Here is a 25,715-nt window from a genome sequence, read left to right on the forward strand (position 1 = left end):
AGAACACCAGAATTTACAAGGACAATTTGGGGAATTACAAAAATGTTTCACTGAATACATTAACATTTCTAATGAGCATTGACTTATATCCGTCGAGATTTCATTTCTTAGCTCCGTTATTCTAAATCAAATATGTAGTATAAAATTAGCCACAATTTAGAACACAAAGTGGGACATTAAAAACTATACATATATAACAGCCTGATATTTTCTCATATAAATATATATTTTAGAAACAGGATATTGAGCCACTTAACGTAGACAATCTTATAACACCAGCAAAATGCTCTTCTTAAGAAAGTATAATTTAAAGTCCTGATAAACTAATGCCTGTTTTAAGGGAAAGAATAAAAAGTCTCGGCTCTCACTTCTAGCTTTGTGACCCTGAGCAAATCACTTTAGGCTTTTTGAGTTTTAGGTTCCTCATCTTCAATGGTAAGGTTGTTGTGAGCATTAGGTGAAATAAGATACGTCAGGTGCACACTGTGCCCAGATAATTAGACAAACTCAAAAAACCTTCGTCATCATCACTGTCATCACAAGGCAGGCCTTTTACACGCATTACATCCCATTTAAGCCTCACGACGAACGTTTTAGGGAATCTACAGGGCACCCTCGAGCTCTTAACTCCTACACTATATACTGCAGTACGTACAGAATATAGTAGTGTTAAATAAATATGAAAATGAAAACGACCTAATCACTCAAGCTTTTTTTTCACACACAAACTAACTTGAAATTCCATATCGACATTTGTTATAAATCTAGTGTTCTTCCCCCTACACTCCACTCTCCCTCTTCCTTCTGACTCCTCCTTCCTTCACTATCAGATTGTCCTCTTTTCCCGTTCTCTACCTCCTTAACATCCCTTACTCTTGGACCCACTGCCATCTCTGGTCCTACTCAGTATTTTACTCTCTAGTCTCTTCAGGGTCAGAGCTTCTCTTACCTCCACTCCTCTGTCACTATATAGAGTACTTGACCTCTCTTCTGACAGTGGTTCTCATCTGCTTCATCCCCTACGTGACCAGTCCTAACTTTTCAGTTTCCTGATGGAGGCCTCTTCCTGGGCCTGTTCCTTCTGTTTTGGGTATTACAAACTATCTGGCACCTGCTGGCCTCTCTGACCGCATTTCTCACCCCTACACGATGTGCAGTTATGTATATTTACTATGTTCTATATCACATGACTTTTTTTTTTTTTTCTGCAAGCAATGACTACACTGTGGAGCTTGACTCTGTGCAGTACTGTTAACACTGTCATGCATTAACAAAAAGCCCAATGTCTGCTGACTCATCGGGAGGTTTCTCATCAGAAAATATCATTTGAGCATTTTATAAGAATCAAAATTACTTTTTTTTATTTTTATTTTTTAAAAGTAAGTTCTACACCCAATGTGGGTCTTAGACTCACAACCCCAAGATCAAGAGTTGCATGCTCTGCGGACTGGGTCAGCCCAGTGTTGCCCAAATCACTTTTTAGAACAGAATATAACTTAATCAGTTTTCAACTAAAAAAGCACATATTGTACTATCATAAATTTTGAGTGAGACATTGTGATTATTTCAGAGCCCTCCCACCTCACAAGAAAGATAATTTTTTTTAACTGATTATATCTAGGAACTGAAAGTTATGATGTCAGTTTATAGGGGAGGTAAAGCATAAGTATTAAATGTTTCTTGAAGACTTGAAAAATAAAACTGAACTGGCTAGCATCTAAAAGAGCAGAGGTTAAAATAATAAATTCACCAGATAGCTTGACAATAAGGAAAGGGGTAAAAAATCCAGTATTTCATTTCAAAAATTTAAAAAATGACAACCTTAATGAAATAGATTGTCATGGATATTAGAATTTAAAGAGTATTTGTCTAGTTACGTGAATGGATTTCTGTAGAGTTCTCATCAAATATGCTAAGAGGGAATGGAACTAATTTGCTTATGAATTATAACTTCCTTGCTTCTCAATATTTTGTCTAAATAAACCAATATTTAGCCAGCACTGTGTATAGACTCTGTCAATAGTTAAGGAAAGAAGTTTTTACAGAGTAGAAAAACTTCTCTTACAAGACAGAAATATCCAGGTCTCCAAATAGTGACTATCTCAAGAGAAATTTCTGAAAAGGTAAAACACAGAGAGATATACATACAAATATATATACACATAGGTCTTGTCTTTTATATTTTTCTTGGAGATATTGCTGCTCTGAGTACAAGCAGCTAAAATTCCAAGTTAATAAAAATACGAGTGAACTAACCTACCTCCATAAACAATTCCAAATTGCCCAGAACCCAGTACTTCATCAGGAAAAATCTGATATACTGTGCTGATGTCCTACAGGTGCAAGTCCAATGAAAAACAAACAGGAAGTGGAACAAAACATTAGTCCTGATAAATTACATAATTCTATTACATACATTACCAATATTATTAGGTAGTTTAACGTAAATAATAAGATTGTAAATGCTAGAGGAAACGTGCAGCATCGCTATACAATTCAAAGCACACTCTTCAATTAATTAAACAGTGTAATGTTTTTGCAAACTCGTTGGTTCTTAAGCAGCAGAGGTTTCATTATGGTCAGTCAAATATGTTTTAACGGAGACAAATAAGACTTATAACTATACTATGCTACTTACTCTAAGTATTCAAAAAGGGATTAGCTTGTGGGGATGGTAATTTATAAATTTCAGATTAAACAATCATGTGTCCCAATCACATGTCTGTGTGCGTCCTGATTCCAATCACTTCACTCCTTATGGCTAGGATGGTGAGGGTGCTTCTTTATCAACCATCCCCACCCAGATGAATCTAAACTGAAGGGGCTGAATCACTGTGAGTTGGAGACACCACAAAAGGATGACAATCCGCTGTGAAACTCTCATCTGTGAGGTAGCTATTTTTACTACTTTTGGAGGTCACAGGATCCAAATGTCTAGCCTTTTCTCTTTGAATAATAATTGCTAAATAAAGCATTATGTTTTAATCTATGTCTTACAGTCTCTGCTTTGATGATTACACTCATGGAAACACAAATAATACTTTTCACTTTATGTATTCCTATTATATCATACTGAATTTTCTGCCTGTCCTCCATTCTTACAGTCTTTGTCCTTTCAGAAACAAGTTCTTTTACATCAAATCCTACCCTCTTCATACCCTACCCACTCTTATCTTTTCCTTTGTGCTCCTCCCTATAAAACAACTACCAGTTGTCTCTATTCTGTTATTCCTTCAGAATAACCATGGGTGAGTTCAAGGTTGTCTAGAGACAAGAAAACAAATTAATCCTGTTCCAGTATTTTGAGTCCCACCTGCTCCATCTTTTTCATAGGGCTCAATGGCCCACCCCAAATTTTCAGTGGATAACAGTGGCTGAACAGGGTGGAATGACTTGACAGGTATCTAGAGTTTTCCAAGAGGCTTATAGATTAACCTTTATTTCCCAAAGTCTTCTCTGGCTAAGCAACAGGAATGTTCAAGTGTTTAGAAATATATATCAAGATTAACAGGATAAATATACAACTAACCCTTCACTATGAAGTTTTCTTAATTCTCTTCAACTCAACTTTGGTTTTCAGTTTACTTTATGCCAATTTAGCAAAGGATGCAAAGCTATAACTAGTGATGAACAGAGTTTCATGAATTTTATTCTTTAAAAATTAAACTCACACCAGTGTAAGTAAGGCTGTATGTATACATTTTGCTTTTGATCATAGGTATAGCAGGGAAAATAGAGCAAAAGGTCTGAGTCACAGGATGGGGTAGGGAAGGCTTTATAACATTTTGGCTACCTCCCATGACAAAATATAATAAATTATCTCATGTCTATAATTTTCAAAAACTGAGTTGAAAGGATGGAGTTATGTGGCAAAGCCGACTAGGATTAGAATACGGACCCATAAATTCTGATGATTGATGCAGTTTTCTGAGGTCTTGATATGCACAAATGACCCCTAAAAGCGTTTGCAACTCCTTGTTAACAGACAGCACTCCTAGGTGACAATCAAGGAATGAGAATAAGGGCATATTTAAGCTGCTTGTGCAACTCAAAGAATTGATTTTGTTTGGTATTGTGTTATATCGACCATTAAAATTCTAATACCAAGGTGGCCAAATGTGAGAAAAATCAGTCACTACATTATAACTGTTTATCTGAGATGAATAATAGGTATTTAGCTCTCCACACTGCAGGATACAGAAAATCACTTAAAAAATCCACATAATGTAATGTTTCTAAAATCTTATGGAAGAAAAATATCTCAATAGACCCTATTTTACTTTCTAGAAAATACTGAAAAATTAAAACGTTAGCTAAATAAACATGTACTTCAGGATACTCTCATTTTCCAATAAAGAATCACATTACAAGCTTTATATTAGTAGGTACACACTCACCACATTTTCTTGAATCTGGCAATTTGATACCGAAATACTCACAGAAATATCTCCTGGAAATACATGTTAAAAAATACACAAAAGAAGTAAGAGAAGTCAACAGCAAAGCAAGCAGATACATGCTTACTAATCAAGCTGCTGGGCTGTTTTTAAATCACAGCAATTAAATGTTTCTAGGAAAGTTCATTAGAATATTTCTTTCCTTTTACAATTACAGATTTACTCTGTACGTGGCTTTGAAAAAATAATATTTTGTCAGGGTAGAGTCTGAGCCATGAAGCCCTGGGTTAATGTTAGCTGCCACTTCACAGCTCCAGTAAAGCTGAGACAACTTAATCTCTCTAGGGCCTGATTTCCTCACCTGTAATACAGGCAAATCATTAACGTCCACCTGTCGGGGTTGTTTGAGGCATTAAAATACAGACCTCATGTAAAATGCTTAGCACCAAAATAAACATATATATATAAACATATATAACCTACTTATTTGTATATTGGTTTACACATCAACTGAAAAGTTGTGATCAATCACCAGATAACTTACTGAGATATGAAAAACAGGTTTTTCCCCCACAGGCTTCATTATTAATAGCCATTATGAAATTTAAAATTACACATTTTTACATAGATATTTCTCTAAAATATCTTTTTAAAAATTCATCCTCAACACTTGATCATGCTTGCATTTTGGTAAAATCTGTCTCATTCTTCTAATGAACAGAGATTTCTTCCTGGGATACAATTATCAAGAATTTCCAAGGACTCTGCACGCCACGTATCCTGCACAGAGTGCCACGTTAGGGGGTTTTGAGGGAACATGGTAACTCCCATTTGCAAATAACAAGACTGGCATTCCAGATCAAACACGAGCTGACTAGATTACTCCTTCTTTTAGGACCAGCAGCTCTAGGTTTCTGCTATTGCCTAATACATACGGTTTACATGAATCTGTTCAAATTTTCATATAAAAGAAAACAATAACATAGAATAATTTCATAAGATACTTTAGTAGGTGTAGCAGCTTCTATTTAAGAGACCCTATGTCCTCCAGTAAACTAAGTCATCCCCAAAGAGGCTCTCTTCAACTGTTCTACAGACACAAAACTAGAGCGGACTCACTGTGCGAGTTGGTTCCTGAACCTACAGTCGAGCCCTTGGGAATGACGGGCATGAGGGCATGCTGGATCGCCATCTCCCACAGCCTGGCCACATCTGCACCAACGCCACTGGTGAGGACACTGCTATTTGGTGGTGGGCTGGAAGGATTGACCACGTTTTCTCCCACGTAATACACTACGTTGGCTGTAGTGATCTCAAAACAATGAGGATTGGCCCCATTAAGAATTAAAGCTGAAGGTTTTGCTGGTTCCAGAGATAAAATTTCTGATAAGGGAATTTCCTGTGGAAGAAAGAGTGTACTGACTGTAGTTTATCAAAAGTCTGTAAACTTTCAAATAAAATTCATGGTAGGCACATGTGACAAATGACATTACAAATAGCCATTGTTCATATAAAACAATTTTATTCAACACAGAATACAGTTAAGCAAAATTCAAAAATACCTTTACTAGGGGAAACTTTATCATCTCCTCTTGCCAGAAAAATTCAAGTGACTTTTTTACTACGCTCATGTGGCAAGAGAAAGTACAAATAGGAATAATGATTTTGAACCTGCATCAAGATCTAAGAATATAAATGATTAATTTCTATAACTGGGAGATAGAATCACAACACTTTTGAAATGCATTTGGATATGCATGGCTGTTGCTAAGCTTTAACTATCCTTTAGGCACTGAAAATGAATCATATAATTTAATTCAATAGATGTTAATATAATAATATAGCCAAATGAACAGTTTTAGTGAGGTAGACCATCAAGATTGGTTTTAAAACCAGTTGCTTTTAAGACAACTTTGAGAGTAAAAAAAAAATTAATCACCACATTGCCTACCCAGAGGTATGGAGTGACTAAGAAATAATAACTTTTAAAATAAATTTTTCATTTAAAATTTCATGAGGTTTCCCTTTTTCTGTTAGAGCTGTGTAAAGTAGACATGGTGAATCACGTCAAGTATGGCTGAGGCTGCATTAATTTTGAAGGAGCAAGTATATACTGTTTTCACTATGAACTTCTTTTGGAACCATGTTTTACTGGGTGATACATTATGTGACATCTGTATTATTTCACATAGAGAGACAAAATGGAAACTGCTGCCAAATTTTTCTCTAGAGGAAAGTGTTCCTTATGCATCCTGGCAGTGCATGGAGACATCAGACAATACTTCTTAAGCCCCTGGGAAATGTGCTGCAAGACTACAGATGAACAAAAAAGCCGGATGCAGTGGATTTCAAGAATTGTCTTGTAGCTAATCTGTTGGACCTTGAATTTTCTAGTTAAAATACACATAGCTAATATACTCAATTAAACTTCCTCTTCCTCACCACCATTCCATGGGGCCAGAAGCACTCCTCAGGGAAATCTGAAATTCACAGATGACTAACTTGGGGTCACAACCTGATTCCCCCCAAATCTGTAAACTACATAAAAAAAAAATTGCCTGGAGCAAGCACAAAACAGTCACATCTGTTAGATGTATTTTGTATTCCTAACACCCTACATTCCCAAGAAGACAAGAGGGAGCAGGAGACTCCAATCAAGTCAAGAGCCATCCTTACCTTGTAGTACCTGCTTCCGGTGTCATTTTGAAAGAGGGTAATACATTTGCTATCCAGTCTCCAATAGTGCCGTTTCCGCTGAAACAGAAGTTAGATTTAGGATCCTTTAAAAATTTTAAAAATACCCAAGATTCAAAAAAAATACCCAAGAATGATAAAACCAAAACATTTTCCCAATGGAGACATAAGATCTGATGGTGGGAAGTTCATGGGCTCTGGACCAGGAAGACTCACGCTGAATTTTAGATTCTAGAAGAAGATGACTATTTAGCAATCTAAACTTCCATGATTTGGTGATAAGATCTTTGTTGAACCTAGGTATATGCTCCACAATTTTAGGGTATGTGTGTGTGTGTGTGTGTGTGTGTGTGTGTGTGTGTGTGTATTCATCTTTTTAGACCAAAAGCCCTAGCAGTATTCTTGGTCTCAACTACAACTAATCTTAGACCAAATATATTAGATATGCTTTAAAAACTGTATGTATGCCATGTCTAGAAAGAACTAGAAGATGATATTTAAGTGGATCCTATAATAAGTCGTGTAAATCACTCATCAGCAGAGAAGACTGATACTACAGATAGAATAATTAGGTTATGGGTGTCTATTTACCTAAAGAAATGTTGGGGATCCTATAGATAGAAGGTGAGGAGGGAAACACCACCGTAACCGAGAAAGATGGTTATCCCCAAATGTCAATTCGTTCAACAAAAACAAAGATGATTTTTTTCTCTCTTACACACATGCATAATCTCATTCATCATCTATTAGAAAAATTTGGCAGAGTGAACACCTCAGACTACATTGAAAAAATTAAAATATGTTGTCCTTATCTAATAAAATATAGGATCACTGTATTCCCGTATAGGTCAGTTTTTAAGTGAACACTTAATTAAGGATTTAAAAAGTATATAATAGCTATCATTGTTTTTTCTTTCCCTAAAATGCAGTGTTTTTTTTTTTTTAAATTCTGAATCACAAAGGAGCATTCTGAAAGCACATGCTGTCATTTTCATGACGGCTATAAAATGACAGGTAGACGTTCAAGTTGTTTGGAGATCATCTCCAGTAACAGAGGTAAATGACTTTGTTTCCCTGAGACTGCTGTCTACACTTTTTTCTAACTCAGCGGCTTGCTCAACTACATCTGACACCCAGAGACTGCTAATGTGTTCCACCCCATCCCATGCCATGCCCGAGCAGAGGTTGGCTCCTGGTAACTCACACAGACCACGGTCCTGACAAGGCATTAGCAATTCTTCTAATGAGAGCTAGTGAGCCGAGAGTGAACTGCTGGCTGTGGATCTTACCAGGGTGTCCTTGCTGGTGTAGTGGACCATCCATCCTTCTTTCAACACTGTGCTGCTTTTCCTCTTCGTGTGTTTGACAGACTGCACGACTCTCATGAGCGGGATATTGTTGCTTGTTGATGGACTTGAAAAGTCAAAATATTTTGGGAGAGAAATGTTTTTAGATACAGATCTTTTCCTGCATAAAACCTTACTTCAGTTATTTCAGAGTGAAAGTCAAAAAACATTCACATCCCATTTTTGGTGAAATGTATTGTCAGAATACCATGGTTCAGAATCTGGATTACTCTGAGTGATAGGCACTTTACATGTACACTTTAAAAATCCTGAGGCAGGGTAATAATCACCTTAGTTTTTAGGTTGAACCTCATGGTGTTTAGTTTTTGGGGAAATATCAGATAGATAATCTTCTTAGTGCACTGAGGCCACAGTATTCAGAATCACACATAAAATCATATTTGCTTACTTATATCAGACTACAGGAAAATATTAATCGTGCATAATATCACAGAACATGAATTTGAGTCTGGAGAATTCCATAAAAAGTAGAATCTGCTTTTTAAACTCTCTTAAATAACTACTGTTCATAGAATTATGCTGATCTTTCATCTCTTTGCCTTTCCTTTCTGTCTCTGTCTCTTCCTGTCTTCTTCCCTACTTCCCTACACACTATGCATATAGGCAAGCACCTCCCCCAATATTCCCCCCGTATTCGATCCTACAGAAATGGACACCTTCAAAAGATAGTTCCGTCATAAGACTAATATTTTCCAGTATATTTCTTATGCCATTAAATGGAAACAATTCAGTTATCTTATTGCTCTACTCATGAACAATTTCAGTTTGCCAATAAATATGGCATTTGTAAAATGGACACGAAAGTTTGAATACATTTCAAAACATAAATCAGAGGCTGGGAAACTTTTTCAGCAAAGGACCAGGTGTAAACACTTTTAAGCTCTGCGGAATACTTAACTCTGCCACTGTGGTGCAAAAGAAGCCTTAGCCAATATGAACGGTCATGCCTATGTTTCAATAAAACTTTATTACAAAACAGGCAGCAGCCTCATTGGCCATAGTGTTCTGGTCCCTGATATCAAAAGTGGGGATCATCGAGTAATCAAGAAGTATAGATGATTAAATCCCAAATACAAAACTTCACGTACTTCTGAGATAAAATACAGAACAGTAAGATGTAGACATACGTGATATTTGTATAAGCGACCAGCTATGAGACAGATGGAGTCCACTGAGGTTGGCCCCTGATCTTTGCAGGTCCGCACAATGAGCTCTTAATAAACATTAATTTAGTAGTAAACCTGTGGCTGGCAAATATGAGTATCGTTCACATGCAAAATAAAAGGGATCACAGAAAGAGGCAATGCCAGGAAAGGATGCAAACCTACACCTCTCACAGGCGATCCAGACCTCCTAACTCCACTGGCTCTCCTCTACAGTTCACAGCGCATTCATAAACAAATCAAGCACACACTTTAAATTTCTTCAATAGATAAAAATAGCAAAGAACCTTAAAAAGGAAATTCCCCTGATGGAGTGAGACTGGGAGTGCAGCCCTCACCTGATGGTTCTGTTGGAGTCCTCCGGGTCGGGGTCTGGGTCCTGCATTTCCCCACTGTCATTCTGGCACTCTGCCATCACCACCTCAGCATCTTGAACCATTGCCTCTTCCATATCATCCATGAGCCCGCTGTTCCTTTCACTGTCATTGTCATCGCTCCCTTCTTCCATAACCACATCAGACTCTGCCCCAGGGCTAAGCAAATCTAAAAAATTGTTTTGCATCCATGAAGACAAGCCTGGAATCCTAGAGTCAGGGCTTAAGAGAGTTAGGCAGTCCTACAACATATCAATTGGAAGCCCTAAAAAATATTTATTTCAAGAATTTATCTTCTCTTTCCTTTTTAAAAATTTTAGTTCATAAGTATCTGAAATTATCAGAGGATGAATATATAATTTTACAAGCAGATGTTTCTTTTTCATGCCCCTGAGCCTAAAAACATGAAAAGACATGGAAAGGCATGGCAGGAAGCCAAGGGTGGGATAGAAGCAAAGTTCTAGGAAGCAAAGTGACACCAGGAACGAGTGAGGAGGAAACTGGTCTATTTCAGTAGCACAGCCGTGGTGGGAAAAAAGGGATACATGGGAGGATGAGTTTCCCTTGAAACTTTCACACGCAAGAAGACTTGGGGTCACTGATTCTTGCTATTCCAGTAACTTCTTAAGTCATGGATTCCAATACATCAAATTGGTCACATAAGCAGCAGTTTTTAAATACTTAAGATATTTGATATTTGAAGTAATATTGAATCCTGTCATCAAGCATTTGATGGTAACACAATAAATTATAATTACTGTTGGCCCTTGAACAACATGGATTTGAACTGTGTGGGTCCACATAAACACAGATTTTTTTCGATCAATATAGTACTGTGAATGTATATTTTCTCACTTACCATTTTCTTAATAACACTTTCTTTCCTCTAATTTACTTTAATGTAAGAATATAGTGTATAATGCCTATAAATACAAAATGTGTGTTAATCAACTATGTTATTAATAGGCCTCTGGTCAACAGTCGGCTACTAGCAGTCAAGTTTTTGGGGAGCCAAAATTTATAGTCAGAATTTCAACTGCCTGGGAGGGTGGGTTGGTGCCCCCAACTCCCAAGTTGTTCAAGTGTCAACTGTACTTACTAATGCAGAGTACTTATTTTAAAACTGGAAAATAGACAGATCAGGGACCTCAACCTGCCAAGCTTGGGAAATTCACATTTTTACCAGATTTTTCTGACTATATGGGAAAATGCAATTTCAAAGTAATCAGCAATATCAAAAACTGCATGTTTCCCCTTAGTTCCAGTTATCGAGAACATACTGACATTTCCTGGGCCTGAACAAAGTCAATTTCACATGCCACAGAAAGTGGGAAGACTGCCAAGCTTTCCATTTTGGCAGCTAATCCATGAATCTCCAAGGCAGAAACTAGTAGAGGAATGCTCTCCTCGAGAGAGTTGCCTTCTTCTTCTAGGTATACATTTCTTCTAGAGAAGAATGTTCTAGAGTAAAGATAACCTTTTATTCTTCAGAGTTTTAGAAATAAATACTTAATTTGTTTCTCTGGTCTTCTGTCCACCATTTTCCCCCCAGAGGAATCACAAAACTGATATTAGACTGAAGGTATAAAGCAGTCCATTGTCTATAGAAAAAGTTAGCCTGGGGTACTAAGTCAAATATTTTGCTAAGACTCCAGTAGGAATACTACTCAGGAAGAAAAGGTCAGCTGTTCCTTTAGGACATGGTATTTTTCTTAGGAGTCCTTCAAAGCTAATTTTTACAGTCAGAGTTTTCCCAAAAGACTATTTCCAAGTATAAAAAACAATATCTATTTTTAATTGGCTGAATTAAAGTTCTTTTTATTATTATTAAAGATTCAAGGTAACAAGCACACATATAACGGAATTAACTGGGTGGAGGAAGGAAGTGGGTGATTATTTCTGGATGGGTCAGTCTCTGATTCTTCCCTCGCTTGACAGGGAAGAAAAATTAATCTTTGTCCCAATGCTTGGAATGAGAAGGATGGAGAAAAAGAGACTGAGAACCAGCACTCGCAGGCATTCCAACATTTTCTACACCTCTGAACAAAGGAGTATTAAGAAGAAAGCTCAGAAAGAAATTCTGGACATCCAAGTTTTCAGTACTAGCTGTGCACTGCATAAAAATTAAGCAAAGCTCTTTGGTTTTTTATCAAAACTCAAAGACTGGCGCTTTTCTACAGTAAAATAGAACAAACTGAGCCCATAATTTACTATGGGCTGGATCACAAATATCTCAACAGGAAAAAAAAAAAAATCCCGCGAAGTCATCATGGACATACTCTTGAACAGGGGAGAAGCACAGATGTGACGGCTGATCTTTTCTTACCTCCATTAATGGTCACTTCTCCGAGGCAGTTGTTTGGTACTTTGGATGCACAACGTTTGTGACAGTTGAATCTGCAATCTGATCATAATGATTGTAAAAGGAAACAAAAACCAAGCACTCATCAGAAAGAGGAGCTGTGAACTAAGAAAAAGAACAGTAATTTCAAAAGGATGAGGATTACTTTCCAGATCAAAGTCTGGCTGGCGACAAATGTCCCGTGTCAAGGTCCTCCTTACCTTTGCACTGCAGGCCCTGCCTAAAAAGCCCCTTGAGCAGCTTCTTGCAGTACTGGCACACGGTGGGCCGGGTGTACGAGTGGATGGCGAACGTGTGCGGCACTTTAACCTTAGACATCAAAATCTTGTCGAGCTGAATTGGTCGTCCAATGTATGACTGAGAATTCGACCTCTTCTCTCGACCAATGAAGGACTCTGACGGTGACTTTTGCTATGTTTGAAATACAGTAAAGGATAATAAGATGTAAGAGATGACTTGATTTACATACATACAAACATTCATATATATATATTAATTGTTTTGTTTTACCGTTTAGTGGTTGGATTGTAAGGAAATAAGAGAAATAAAGTAAAACTGTCTTTCTGTTATTTAATGTCATTTACACCCCTTTACTTCTCATCTGACTTATTTCTCATCTGATTACCCTATTTTTATAGTCAGAAAAGAATTAGAGATCAGAATATTTGAACCTGATTTCTAGGATTTTCAAATTTGGGGCTTTTAAAAAGTAACATAATTAGTTGCGATACAGAAGTATAAAGCTGAAAGCAAACATAAAATGGTCGTTCTCCCCACCGCACATGTTATTTCATTGACATTTTTTGAAGTATGACATGCATGTGGTTAAAAAAAGGCCAGCAGGTCTGCATAGGGCATCATCTGAAAAGTGCTTACAGTTCCTCTGAAGTTCCTCAAGGAGAAAATAAATATGGCTTGATATTATTCCTCAACAATAGAAAAGTGAAGGGTTAAAATTACACTGTCATTTTTATAATTAAAAAACAAAGCAACTAGTGGACTATACAAGACACACAAATATGGGTGTTTGGTGATAATTACATCTCTGTGCTCTTGTCTCTCATTTAAAAATTATTTAATCAGCCCAGTACACAGATTTTTTTTTAATTAAATGAATTAAAATTAACTGTGTTTCTATGTTTTGGAACAATTTCATGTAGCTCCTGATATCATGGAAATGTACTTGGGAATGATCAGAATAAAGTATTTTGGAATTATCAGGATGAAAGAGGAACTGAGTTACTTTTTAATAGTTATGATAATTACAGATCTCATTTACTAAGCTCCTACCCTTAGTAATCATTGTGCGAGGCACCTCATAAGACAGGCTTTATTACGTAAAGTCAAGGTATCTAAACCCATAAAATTTAAATATATTCTTTTGGGTCAAACGCTACAAGAGCCAAAACATGAACCTACATTTGTTCGCCTCCAGAGCCCTTATATTATTACCTTACTCAGTTTCTGATTTGGAATGGTTACTGACAAGAAGAGAAAAAAAATCATAGTTATGTACAATTTCCACCCATTTCATTGCCTGTCAGCACCAAAAGGTAGCACTATTTGTTACCAAATGGGGAAATTTTGATTTGCAGATTTACTAGCTGCAATAAAAACAAATTTGAGATGAAGTTCTACATAGGCATATTATGTCTACGGTTAAATTTGTAATTACAATTCTATAAAAGAAAACTATAAAGGATAATTACTCTGGAAAGGTTCAACTCTTGCAGAGAAGTTCAGGGAGCTTATAATGATAGGCCAAAGGTTTGCCAGACCAGAATCATGAACATGAATATACTGAATAAATATCTTCAACAGAATTGAAAAATAATTAAATCCACAGGGTTAGGTCTCAGTTTTATGTGTCTTTCTTGAGCAACTGTAGCTAATGGGCCAGTTTTAAGCACACACTGTAATGAAAATTGATATTTTTCCATAGTTGGAAAGTTTCAACACTCAGAATAAAAGCTGACCTGATGTCACATTTTAAAATGTTCTCAGATTTGGAAAATCCTATGAAAAGTTGACCAAACCACTCTTCAACTATTTTCCTTAATTTAAGACACCTAATTCCAGGCTATGTTAACAGAACCAGTTTCACAAAGGACTGTTTACTATACCGTGGAGCAAAGTCACTTAGAAGAGCAAGAGGCAATCTGATAAATTGAATGTTTTCTTCTTAGCCAACACGGTAACATTCATATAAACGCTGCCTTAAACTACAAGTCATTTCCTTTATTACCTTTAAGGCAGGATTGCATATGGAATTTTAAAATGTTATGTGAGTTTATAGAAGAGAAGTTAGCTGTCTGTGGCCCAGAGACTGTATTATACACACATTCAGGCAATGGTGAGAATCACACAGCCACATGTGTGCTTGGCACAGAATAACAACTCACAAATTCTGTAATTTATAGTGTCAGAAATGAAGACTTTAATAGCACTTAAGATTTAATAGCAATTTAAGGTTTTTGTAGCATTAATAAAGAGTGCCCTCCTGGCACTCATGACATTTTAAAATTAAAATCAGCTAGCATCACAACCAGAAATACATATCATTACCTTTTCTTATGGTTCCAAATACATTACTTAATTTCAATGTGGCCTATGTTTCTAAATAAAAAAGTAAAGCTTTAAAATCTTGAGATGGGTTGCATGCACAGTGAACTATGTGGGAACTGATTTACTGCTAGAAGGAGCTTGTGTTGCCTAATTTTACTAAATAACAAACACTCTGGGAAAGGGAGAATGGAAAAGGCTTTGGAAGTTTTGTTTGCAGAATTATATTCTATGTTTCTGGAGTATACACACACACACATGCATGTGCTATTCCCTACCAGGAGGCAAATCTCAGAAGCTAAGACAAAAAAGGAAGACTGGGGGGCGCCTGGGTGGCGCAGTCGTTAAGCGTCTGCCTTCGACTCAGGGCGTGATCCCGGCGTTCCGGGATCGAGCCCCATATCAGGCTCCTCCGGTAGGAGCCTGCTTCTTCCTCTCCCACTCCCCCTGCTTGTGTTCCCTCTCTAGCTGGCTGTGTCTGTCAAATTAATAAATAAAATCTTTAAAAAAAAATAAAATAAAATAAAAAAAAAAAGGAAGACTGGGTCGCTATTTGATAACTCTGTAAGTGCTTATATTTATCCATTCTTCAATCAAAATGCAAAACAAGGCCTTCATTGATATGCAACAGATTGTAAAACAAACAAAAGCCTATGAAATAAGGCCACTGCCCTGTAATACACATTTATCATTGTTTATGCAAATGTTAAAGAACAAACTTTTCCGTAATCCTGCCAATCATCCCTTTGAAACTACTTCTAATGATGTGAACACAAACCAAACATTCCGAAGCACTTTCAGAATCAGTAATATATTTTTCATTAACAATTAATATTCAGTTTCCATTTTAAGCCAAAAAATGTAATTTCAATTGTGTGAAGTTTTATTTGAAGGTATGTACACCAGAAAGCCGTAATTATAGTATTTTGTTTGCTGTATCAAGTTACAGAGTAGGAAAAATTTAGAAATTGGTAATGTTAAAAAAAACAGATCCTTAACAGAATCTCACTGATCTAAATCCAACTAGCTTGGTCTTTAAAATAACTTCAACATGAAATTAGACTTAGTGGTGAGTCAAAGTCAAGGGGTAACGACTCAAACAACCAGGCTTTTGTGCATGTTGACACATTATCATACAAAATAAAGAGAAATAGTATTGTCTTATTTCTTCCTTAACTTACTTCGTTTTATTTTTTACTTATTTATATAATTGTAATGTGCACAATCCTTTAAGAGCTTCCTTTTTTTTTCTTTTTTTAAGTAGCCTCCATGCCCAGATGGAGCCCAATGCGGGGCTTGAACTGGACCCTGAGATCATGAGTCAGATGCTTAACCGACTGAGCCACCCAGGTGCCCCATAAGATCTTTCTTCAAAGTCAACTGTGGTAAAGAGAAAATTCTTTACTTACCAACACTAGTGAAGGTTTTACTAGGTTAACTAAATGGTGTTTAAATTAGTTTCCACTGTTACTTGCTGTTCCAGTTTGGACCCTGTATTTGAACCTGAGCAACCTGCAGAATGATTGTTTTTTTATGGGAATAGGAAGGAAAGTTGAAATGCTCTGGAAAGGGAACAGCTACATTTTGTTTCATTCTGCTTCATTATTATGTTCAGAGGAAAAACTGGCTCAAAATCCACAGAACAGATCTCAAATTCCCTTCTCTATAATTATGGTAAGCACATGCAGGAGAATGTACTTCTAAAAATTTACATTTCTACGTTAGCCAGTGGTATTATGAATTGTTCTTTTCCTGAGTGGAGGAGTTTCGATCAAGCTACAGGTGTACAACTTTTGTGAGAACTGACATAACTGTGAAGTGTGGTATTGGGATGCATGTGTATAAATGATTTGATCTGGCAAATTATAGCTGATGCAAAGTATAAAGATTTCTTCTCTGTTCTCAGTGTAAGATGTATCATCACATCACAGATAGGAGAGAATATGAGAACAGAAAAATTATGAAAGCTGATTTTTAAAGCCAGGATTAGAGATTCAATAAAGATTGCAGAGATTAATTTTTAAGTCTGTAGTGTTGTGAAGTGTCTGTAGTATTCTTGTGCTAACAGTATTCGTTTGAAATTACAGCCAAAGTTAAAACGATATGCACTGAACACCTCCTTACAGATAATATACCCTGGTTCTCTAGAGACTGAATTTGGTTTTTAACCTGGTATGCTAAATTAATGACTCAGCAAGTTTGGAAACTTCCCAGGAAATGATTGCTTAGATTACATTATGGAAACTCCAGCTGCCAGCACGTCTTTAACATTTAACAGGACTCTGAAACCATTCCCCAACAAGGTATACTCCAGTTCGCAGTTCAAAATGAATTCTCTGCATTAGTAAAGCCAGAAAACAGAGGGGAAAGAGTCGCCTTTCCTTGTCGTTCGCTAATTGCCACCGATGTAAAAATCAAACATAAGATTTTGGAAGATAAAAGTCACTTACAAAATGCCTGGTTCAAATGAAAACTTCTGTGGTATTAATATATTTATATTTATTAAGTAAATTCATTTCACAGCTTCATACTGGAAATGGATTTGGGGTGACATAAACTCCCCTTGAGTTAGAGAAACAGAAAAGTAGAGAACACTTTAGCATACATGTTGATGTCCTTTTTGGACTTGTCTCAATCATCAGGCAGCAAGGTCCTAAGAGAAGGATACTGTCTTAATCACATTTGTCCTCAGTTAATGGAAGAAGTGCCTGGTAACTGAACAGAATTCATGTTTTCAAGAAGCAACTGCATGGAAATAATGGATGTGACATTTCAGTAGAGATATTCAAATACAGACTATCATATAAGCCTCTTTAAAAAAAAAGATTTTATTTATTTATTTATTTATTTGAGAGAGAGAGAGAAAGAGCAGGGGGATAGGTGGGGGTGGAGAGAAAGAGAGACAGAGAGAGAGAGAGGGGGAGAGAGAGAGAGAGAAAAGCAGGCCCCCGATGCAGGGCTCAATCCCAAGACCCTGAGATCATGACCTGAGCCGAAAGCAGATGTTTAACTGACTGAGTTATCCACATGTCCCAAGCCTCTTCTTAAATGTACTATATATATTTTTAAGATTTTATTTTTATTTATTCGACAGAGATAGAGACAGCCAGCGAGAAAGGGAACACAAGCAGGGGGAGTGGGAGAAGAAGAAGCAGGCTCATAGCAGAGGAGCCTGATGTGGGGCTCGATCCCATAACGCCGGGATCACGCCCTGAGCCAAAGGCAGACACTTAACCGCTGTGCCACCCAGGCGCCCCTAAATGTAATATTGTATTGGATTGTAACTTTGACATATTTGCTTTACAGGATTTCAATTTTAAGAGAGTACAATTGGCTAAGGAATGTTTTTCATTGCAACCGCTCTGTACATGTCTGCCTGTTCCTCACCCCTACCTGGCATATCCAACACAAATACAGTATCTGTCAGAACTCTTCTGCTCTAGAAAGAGAGGGACAGTAAGTTCAAATACTTGTAGGTTGCTAAGATGCATGGGTAGCCCCTCAGTGTCAGGGATGCAACAGAGAATGGTGGAGACTATGATAAACTGGAGGAAGGTTCAGAATAAAAGGGATGGCCATTGCTCATATACTGCTGAGAGCTGCCATGTGAGTATGTGAGCCCAGTGTTGTGAGGCCTCTTAATGTGTCAAAAGGAGCAGAAAATCTACTTGCTTTATGAAATAACCCTATTTTTAAATGTTGGCAACTCTGAAAAAAATTTGAAACATTGTGCCAGTCAACTTACTTGGGGAATAAATCTGGCCCATGGGGATTCTGAGACCTGTGAACTAGATAATGACCTAAAACACTTTCTTTAACCTTCATACGTGCCAAGGTCTTTTCATAGCACTTCACATTCATTAATTCATTTAAACTCCATGCCCACTAGTGTTATGACCCCCATTTTACAAACAAGAAAACTGAATCTCAGGGAGGTTACGTCAGATCACACGGGCTGTCGGTAGCAGAATTCTGAATTCAGGCAGTCTCCTGCCAGGTGGTGATAGTGATTCCTCTTCCTCAGCCCCTCCCAGCTCTCACATCCCCTAGTTTTATGCTAATATGAAAGCAGAAAGGATTTTCTTTCCTTTATTTAAATCATGATGGAAGAATTCTTGGGGGGAAAGTGAGACTAATTAAGTAATAATATGTTCTACATGCCAAAATGCAATGTGAAAATATTGTGAATCCCTTAACCTTGACCTACAGAAGAGACTTCAACCAGCTTGTGTGTGCTCAGGGGACAGCATCTGAGTCATGCATGTTTTCTAGAACAAACTGACTAGCTGAATAAACAGCTTCTTTGTATGAGCATCACTCAGTTGTCTGCCTACTTTCCTATTCAGGTGCCATTACACTTAAAAATACTAGCACAGGGGCGCCTGGGTGGCGCAGTTGTTAAGTGTCTGCCTTCGGCTCAGGGTGTGATCCCAGCGTTCTGGGATCGAGCCCCACATCAGGCTCCTCCACTAGGAGCCTGCTTCTTCCTCTCCCACTCCCCCTGCTTGTGTTCCCTCTCTCGCTGGCTGTCTCTGTCAAATAAATAAATAAAATCTTAAAAAAAAAAAAATACTAGCACAACTGTGTGAAAACATCCAACCAACATTAATCCTTTATTTCAATAGTTTTAAGATCTAGCATTTTGGACTATCATTCAAAGAACTGTGCAGAATAGTGCCTTATGATAGTTCTCTTCTACTGCCATCATGATTGATCTATTTAATTTAACAAGCATTTCCTGGGGCAAATCTTACCTGAAAGCTCAATTCAGACGCTGCAGGAAACAGAAAGACCAGCAAATAAGTCTCTGCGCCTGATAACTTTAAATCCAATAGAATTCTGGATACGACATAACTGCTACTATCAACAATCACAATATGTGATTCCGCATACAGGGTTCTGCTTTATTCTTCAGATTTCAGTTCGTATGTCACCTTCTCCAAGAGGCCTCCAGATCACCTAACTTACTGCTCACTCCCCATTCACACTCCTGTTATTCTCTGGCATGCCACCCTGTCTCCTCCACAGCTATTACTGCAGCCTGCAACTGTCTTATTCACCCATTTGCATATTGGATTTTTACTGTTTCCTTTCAATAGAATAGAAGGGCCAACAGGAGAGAATCTTGCTGGTTTTGCTCATCACTGTATCTCCAACTTCTGAAATACTGTCTCGCATTGAATACGTGCCCATATATATGAAGGTTCGAAGAAACGATACACCACCCCCATGGTGGAGGCAAAGGGGGTCATTCAGAAAAGAGGCTTCCTGAAGAATAAGCCATTTGGTGTGGACCCTAAAGTGACTCTTGCCATGAATGACTATATTGAGACTACCCGGAGATTTCTTTTATATGCTCTGATCCCTGTTTATCTCTCTTGGAAATGATTATCTAACCCTACCCCTAGTTGCTGCCAGTAAAACATCACTGTGAATGCTCAGTCTGAGGCTGACCACTTTCTGAAGCAAAAGAAACGATCACATTCTCTCAACAGCACTCAGATGAACACACTACCTCTCACACAAGGAGTGAGGGAGTTTCCGGCGCAGACCAATCGTTGGGCAAAAGATACATTTGAAGACCCCTGGGAAATCGAATTCATATAGGAACACCCATGTTTCCATGCCCTGTACTTCACTGAGTAGAGAGAAGGTAGGGTGTTTGGAGACTTTCGATTGTTCAGCCCTACTCTGTTACAATGCTGATTCTACATCTCTTGAACTGCCTGCAAGCGTGCCAGATAAATGAGTTTGCCTCCTCACTCAGTTGGATACCCTAAATATATATAGCATAAATAAAAGCTAATCAACACCTTTTCATAACAGTGAAAAGAGTTGTTATAGGGCAGGAAAAAAAAGTGTGTCCTTGCTTAGTGGTGACCGATGCTGTATTTTCCAGCAGAGAATGCATTTCTTAATGTTTGCTGCAATTTGTGAAAGCTTTCGTGGTAATAACATACATACATATATATAATCTTGTATTAAAAATACAAGGTGGTCAGGATTTTCTGAGTACTAAAATAATCTTGAAAGTTACATTGACTTTTTATTGCATTACTCTTTTTTGGGTAAACAGAAATGAAGGGTAAAGGAATCTTATTATTTGCTTAAGTGATCCACCCTTTGCAGGGAGAGCACCAGAACTGGTCAAGAATTGTTGCAAATTAACATGCACCGTTATTTCAAAATGTCAGTTACCAACATCCTACAAATTGTGGGATCTTGGAGGAAAGGGGAAACATAAGATTACCTCTCTGTTTACTTGAAGGCAATGTGACCTTAATGCCAGGCACTCTAAATTTACACGATAAAAAAGGAGCACTTCCACTGAGGAAGAAAATAATTTTGCATGTCAACAGCTTCTGCTTTGGGCTTTCAAATGTCAGAGTTGGTCTACACATAAAAGTGAACTAGAAGGTAAAGAGATTATGTGGAAAAATCAAGAACAGTGATGTTAGGAACATCCATTCCCATAGTATCCGACCCTGTCTAAGTTGACAGGGGCCTGGTCTGGGTTTATGAACTCACAGGAAAGCTGAATGAAATGATCTGGAAAGAGGCTGTCACATTGATTATGGTCTTAGAGACACCAAGGAGAAGCTGGAAAAGCATGCCATAAACACAGTTCAAGGCTACAAAGGTGAGCCTCTCCCTTCAAAGATAAGTATAACTTAAAGGTTCATAAGGATAATTTTATAGTATTTTATAGAATCTTAACCTATAACAGTAAATGGTGAACACAAAGCGCTGTGTGTGTGTGTGTGTGTGTGTGTGTGCACTTGTGTTTCTGAAATAATACGGTAGAACCAAAGGCTGGATTTTAACGCAACTCAGTTAAAAAAGAATACGATGAGACTTTCTCCTCATCAGTTTTGAGTTTAAAAAATACAGGAAAGCACTACTTCAATAAAATTATACCACTCAGTGGTATTGTCAATGCACAGCTACAGAGAACTAGGTATCATCAAAAAACTGGGCTATTTGGGGAAAGAGGTGTGTATATTTGTTCATAACTTCTGGACATTGTTTCATCTTGCATTTCACTATATTTATTATCAAAATGGCAATACTTCCACTCTTCTTGAAAAGAGAGAGAGGAATTCATCTGATCAAATAGAACCAAATATTAGAAAACCATGTCAAATGATTCAAGTAAAATCATGTTATTTAAATATTTCTGAAAACACAAATAAATATGTTAGAAGCTGAATTATTTCTCAAGTTTCTGGAAGTCTAATTTATAATACCAATTCCAATCTTCCACTTTCCTCACACTTCATTATTATTTCTCCTAGACAATACTTTATTTTTTTTCTGGGTAGAAACATTCATGAAGACACAAGCTCTCAGAGTTAACATTGAATAATCCTTCTTCCTTTTTTTTTTTTCATAGTACTCAGCTAAGAGCCCACTAGGACCTCAGTAGTCATGACTGGTCAGGAATTAAATGAGAAGGGTCTGAAATCTGGCCAGGTCTGGCTTGACATTAGACTAAACAAAGGCTGTTATTGATAACGAGGGTGGGAGGCTGTTTTACATCGCAAAGCAGAGAGCCGTGTTTTGTGTCTTAAGGCATGGATGTGTGAAAAGTTAGGGAAGCCATGGTCCCTTTTCTGAGGGGAACACAGGCCCTTCGGAGCCTGCTTTAAAGAGCCGTTAGTTCCCAAGACGGATTTGCTTGTAAGTGTGGACAAGCAGTAAATGCCCCTTGCTCCTGGGAGAGTTCATGAAGAACACTCCTGAAGTGTTTACAGTTAGAGGTACACATCTGGAAGTTTTTGTTCAGAGCATGAATTAATAATGTACATATAATAAGCCAGGCACGCTGAATGAAATCAGGCAACAGCTGATTAGTAACATATCAAGTAGACCGCACACTCTTAATTTTACTGAAGGGCTCCTTCCTGACAAACCCACCACCGCACACACTCTTCTAACTCTCAGGGGGTGGAGACGTGCTGGTTCAAGAATTCTTGGATGTCTTTCCTCACTGAACATATACACTACCCAGGTCTGAACCTGGAGAAATAGTTTACATGATCATCAAAAGAAATCTTGCAATACCTGGCAACTGTACTGCATGGATGTTATGGCGCATATTTCAATGGAAAAATGACTTTTTAATTCAGATGAATCACCAGGATTCCTGGAACCCCAGAACACAAGAGTAATAACAATTCAAGTCTCTATTTCTAGATAGACTTTTGCTACTTTGGAAAATATCCTGGAAAATATTTATTTGGTCAGAAATATCATCATAGTTTCATTCAGGATTAGAAACAGTTTTTTTTTTTTTCCCATTATTTGTTCATTTGAAAAGAATCTACCTGGACTATGATAAAGTGTATCAGGATGTAATCCAGAAACAGACAGATAATGCAATACTGGTATTCTCTTGCCTTCATTTTTTTTTTTTTTTTTTTAATGAACAAAAACAGTAACTGAATGAATCATTTGTGGGGGAGATTTTTCTAGGAAAGTATTCAGGCAAGAGTTCCTTTTAATACAATGCTTGTGTAATTAAATGTGAGTCAGTAATTGTTATGAAAGTAATAGCAGTTTGTGGAAAATTATTATTTAGAAAATATGCACCCTTAATAACAAGTTAAACTGAATATTGTCTAAATTTCATAAAAACTAAAGGATGCAAAAAATGAGGATATAAAACAGTCAAACACAGGGAAAACTTTTGGAATGAGCAATTAATTTCCTAATAATTTCTGTAAGGCAGTCTGAATATTAGGAATTACCAAAAAGACTAGACTAGAAGCATTTAATTTCACCAAAAATAAATTCTCTGTAAAGCCCCTTAACCTCAAAGGTATAATAGTAAATGCTTCCTGAAAGACACTTAAAAAATAATTTTAAAACTTTAATAAGTTTTTAAATTTTAAAAATTCCATAAGACCTAACTTACTTTAAAAAAACATATCATCAAAAAATAACATATCATCAATTATATCCTGTGATTGCAAAGGACACCGCTGTCTTAAATTCTGCTTCATTTTCTACTTTGACTTCAGTTCCTTTACTTCAGGAAAAAACAGTCTCCTCAGTCATTTGCAAAAGTATTATGTTTAATCTGGCCATATTGATTAATTTTCAACAGTCTATCTATATATAGTAAGAAAATGAGTGAAAATATGTCTTTTCTCTGTCAAAAAAGCAGTTTGGGAAAAGATGGCAAAAGCACACATAAAGCTGAAAATATACTTCCATCACAGATTAACAGAGGATTAATCATATATAAAGATTCTAAGCAATCAATAAGCAACTCAACAGAAAAAAAGATAGGCAATTCACCACAGGTGAAATACAAATGGCCAATAAATATATGAAAAGATGTTTATCCTCCAATAAAGAAATAATATTTAGGCATAGAAAATTTTCACCTATCAAATTAGTAAAAAAACAAAACAAAAAACTTTTAAAATACCGATAAAATCTATTGTCAGGAAGAATATAAGGCAATAGAAACTTTCATACACTGTAGTTCTCAGGGTTACAAATATAAACGTTTACAACTTTTTGAAGAACTGTTTGGCAAAAAATTGTATATATTCTTCAGCCCATTTGGCTTCTAAGAAGATAAACTACTAAATACATTCAACAAATGCTGACGGAGAAATCTACTAACAATTTCACAAATGAATAACAAAACCACAAGTATGCTTATTTCAACTACGCCTAAAATAAAAAATGAAAACAACCTAATCAGTAAGAGAGATTAAGGAAATTAATATATAACATCGCAATATAACACCAGGAAGCTTTTACAAAGACATATATATTACATCTATTTGTTTGCACATTGGCCATTTATGCAAACTTCATAAGGGCAGAGAATTTATGTAATTTTGTATGTTTCTGCACTCCAGAGTTACAAACCTAAAAGTGTTAATTGACCAGCATGAAGGTGGAACTATTACCAGGTTTCTAGAACAATTCTGCAACTTACACTACAGTTATGAATATATTGGTCAAATTTTATGCATCATTTTCTTACAAGTATAAAGACAAAAGTCTGCTATCTTTTCAACAAACTTGATATAAACAAGTTCAAGAATAACAGCTTGTGCCGAAATGCATCTTATTTGCATCAGGAGCCACCTGTGAAGGCCTGGTGGCCTTTAGGTTGTATAACTCTCACAGAAAAGTAGACTCTCTCCCTCAGTCCCTTAGATAATCTGTTCCTGATTGCAATGTAGGAGAAGGAAGTGAAAAATGCTTCTCGTTCTTCTTTGGCTTCATTCCCAAAGGACAATCTGAAGGGAAACATACTAATTCCCATTCCAAATTATGTCTGGAAGGCATTGTAAATTACGAAATTTAAATTTGCAAGAATATAAAAAAATTACATGTACCTAGCTTTCACCCTGGACTTTTCTAAGTAGGGCACATTTTTAACTAGGATGACTTTTTCAAACATAGAAATTTACTATTTTTGAAGTAGATCTCTTCATTTTATATCCTATGAATCAAGATATCTTGACTTCTCAATTTCATTTAACCTAGAACACATTCTGGTTGTGTTTTCATTAGCTTCCTTTGTTAGAGTTACTGTGACAAGACCATCTAAGAATGGACACTAATAATGGTATTTGAAATTTATAGTCTCATGAAGAAAAATGATATGCCAATGCTCAATTTGCCAGAAGTACGGAAATAAGGAAAACTATTAACAAGTCAACCGGTCAAAGCGAGTTATTGTAATAAAAGCATCGTTGTATACTCTGCTTTAACACTTGATCTAAATGCCTTTCCTCCATATCCAGGCTATCAATTGCTTAAGATAA

The 25,715-nt window shown here is 36.8% G+C and overlaps 1 protein-coding gene across 4 annotated transcripts in view; it reads right to left on the minus strand.

Moving 5' to 3' along the window:
• The window catches only part of PRKD1 (protein kinase D1), a 310,996-nt gene that overhangs the window by 42,449 nt on the left and 242,832 nt on the right, over nucleotides 1–25,715 (minus strand). For all 4 annotated transcript variants that reach the window (XM_087859001.1, XM_045802631.2, XM_087859003.1 and 1 more), the window contains 8 exons: nucleotides 12,558–12,768; nucleotides 12,322–12,399; nucleotides 9,960–10,164; nucleotides 8,381–8,504; nucleotides 7,074–7,151; nucleotides 5,517–5,796; nucleotides 4,398–4,450; nucleotides 2,261–2,333 (listed from right to left, as the gene is read on the minus strand). In XM_087859001.1, coding sequence (XP_087715127.1) covers nucleotides 2,261–2,333; nucleotides 4,398–4,450; nucleotides 5,517–5,796; nucleotides 7,074–7,151; nucleotides 8,381–8,504; nucleotides 9,960–10,164; nucleotides 12,322–12,399; nucleotides 12,558–12,768 — 1,102 coding nt within the window. The remainder of the gene's footprint in view (nucleotides 1–2,260; nucleotides 2,334–4,397; nucleotides 4,451–5,516; nucleotides 5,797–7,073; nucleotides 7,152–8,380; nucleotides 8,505–9,959; nucleotides 10,165–12,321; nucleotides 12,400–12,557; nucleotides 12,769–25,715) is intronic.

Source organism: Ursus americanus, chromosome 35, assembly GCF_024610735.1.
Source record: "Ursus americanus isolate L20-20 chromosome 35, mUrsAme1.1.p, whole genome shotgun sequence".
Taxonomy (NCBI): domain Eukaryota; kingdom Metazoa; phylum Chordata; class Mammalia; order Carnivora; family Ursidae; genus Ursus; species Ursus americanus.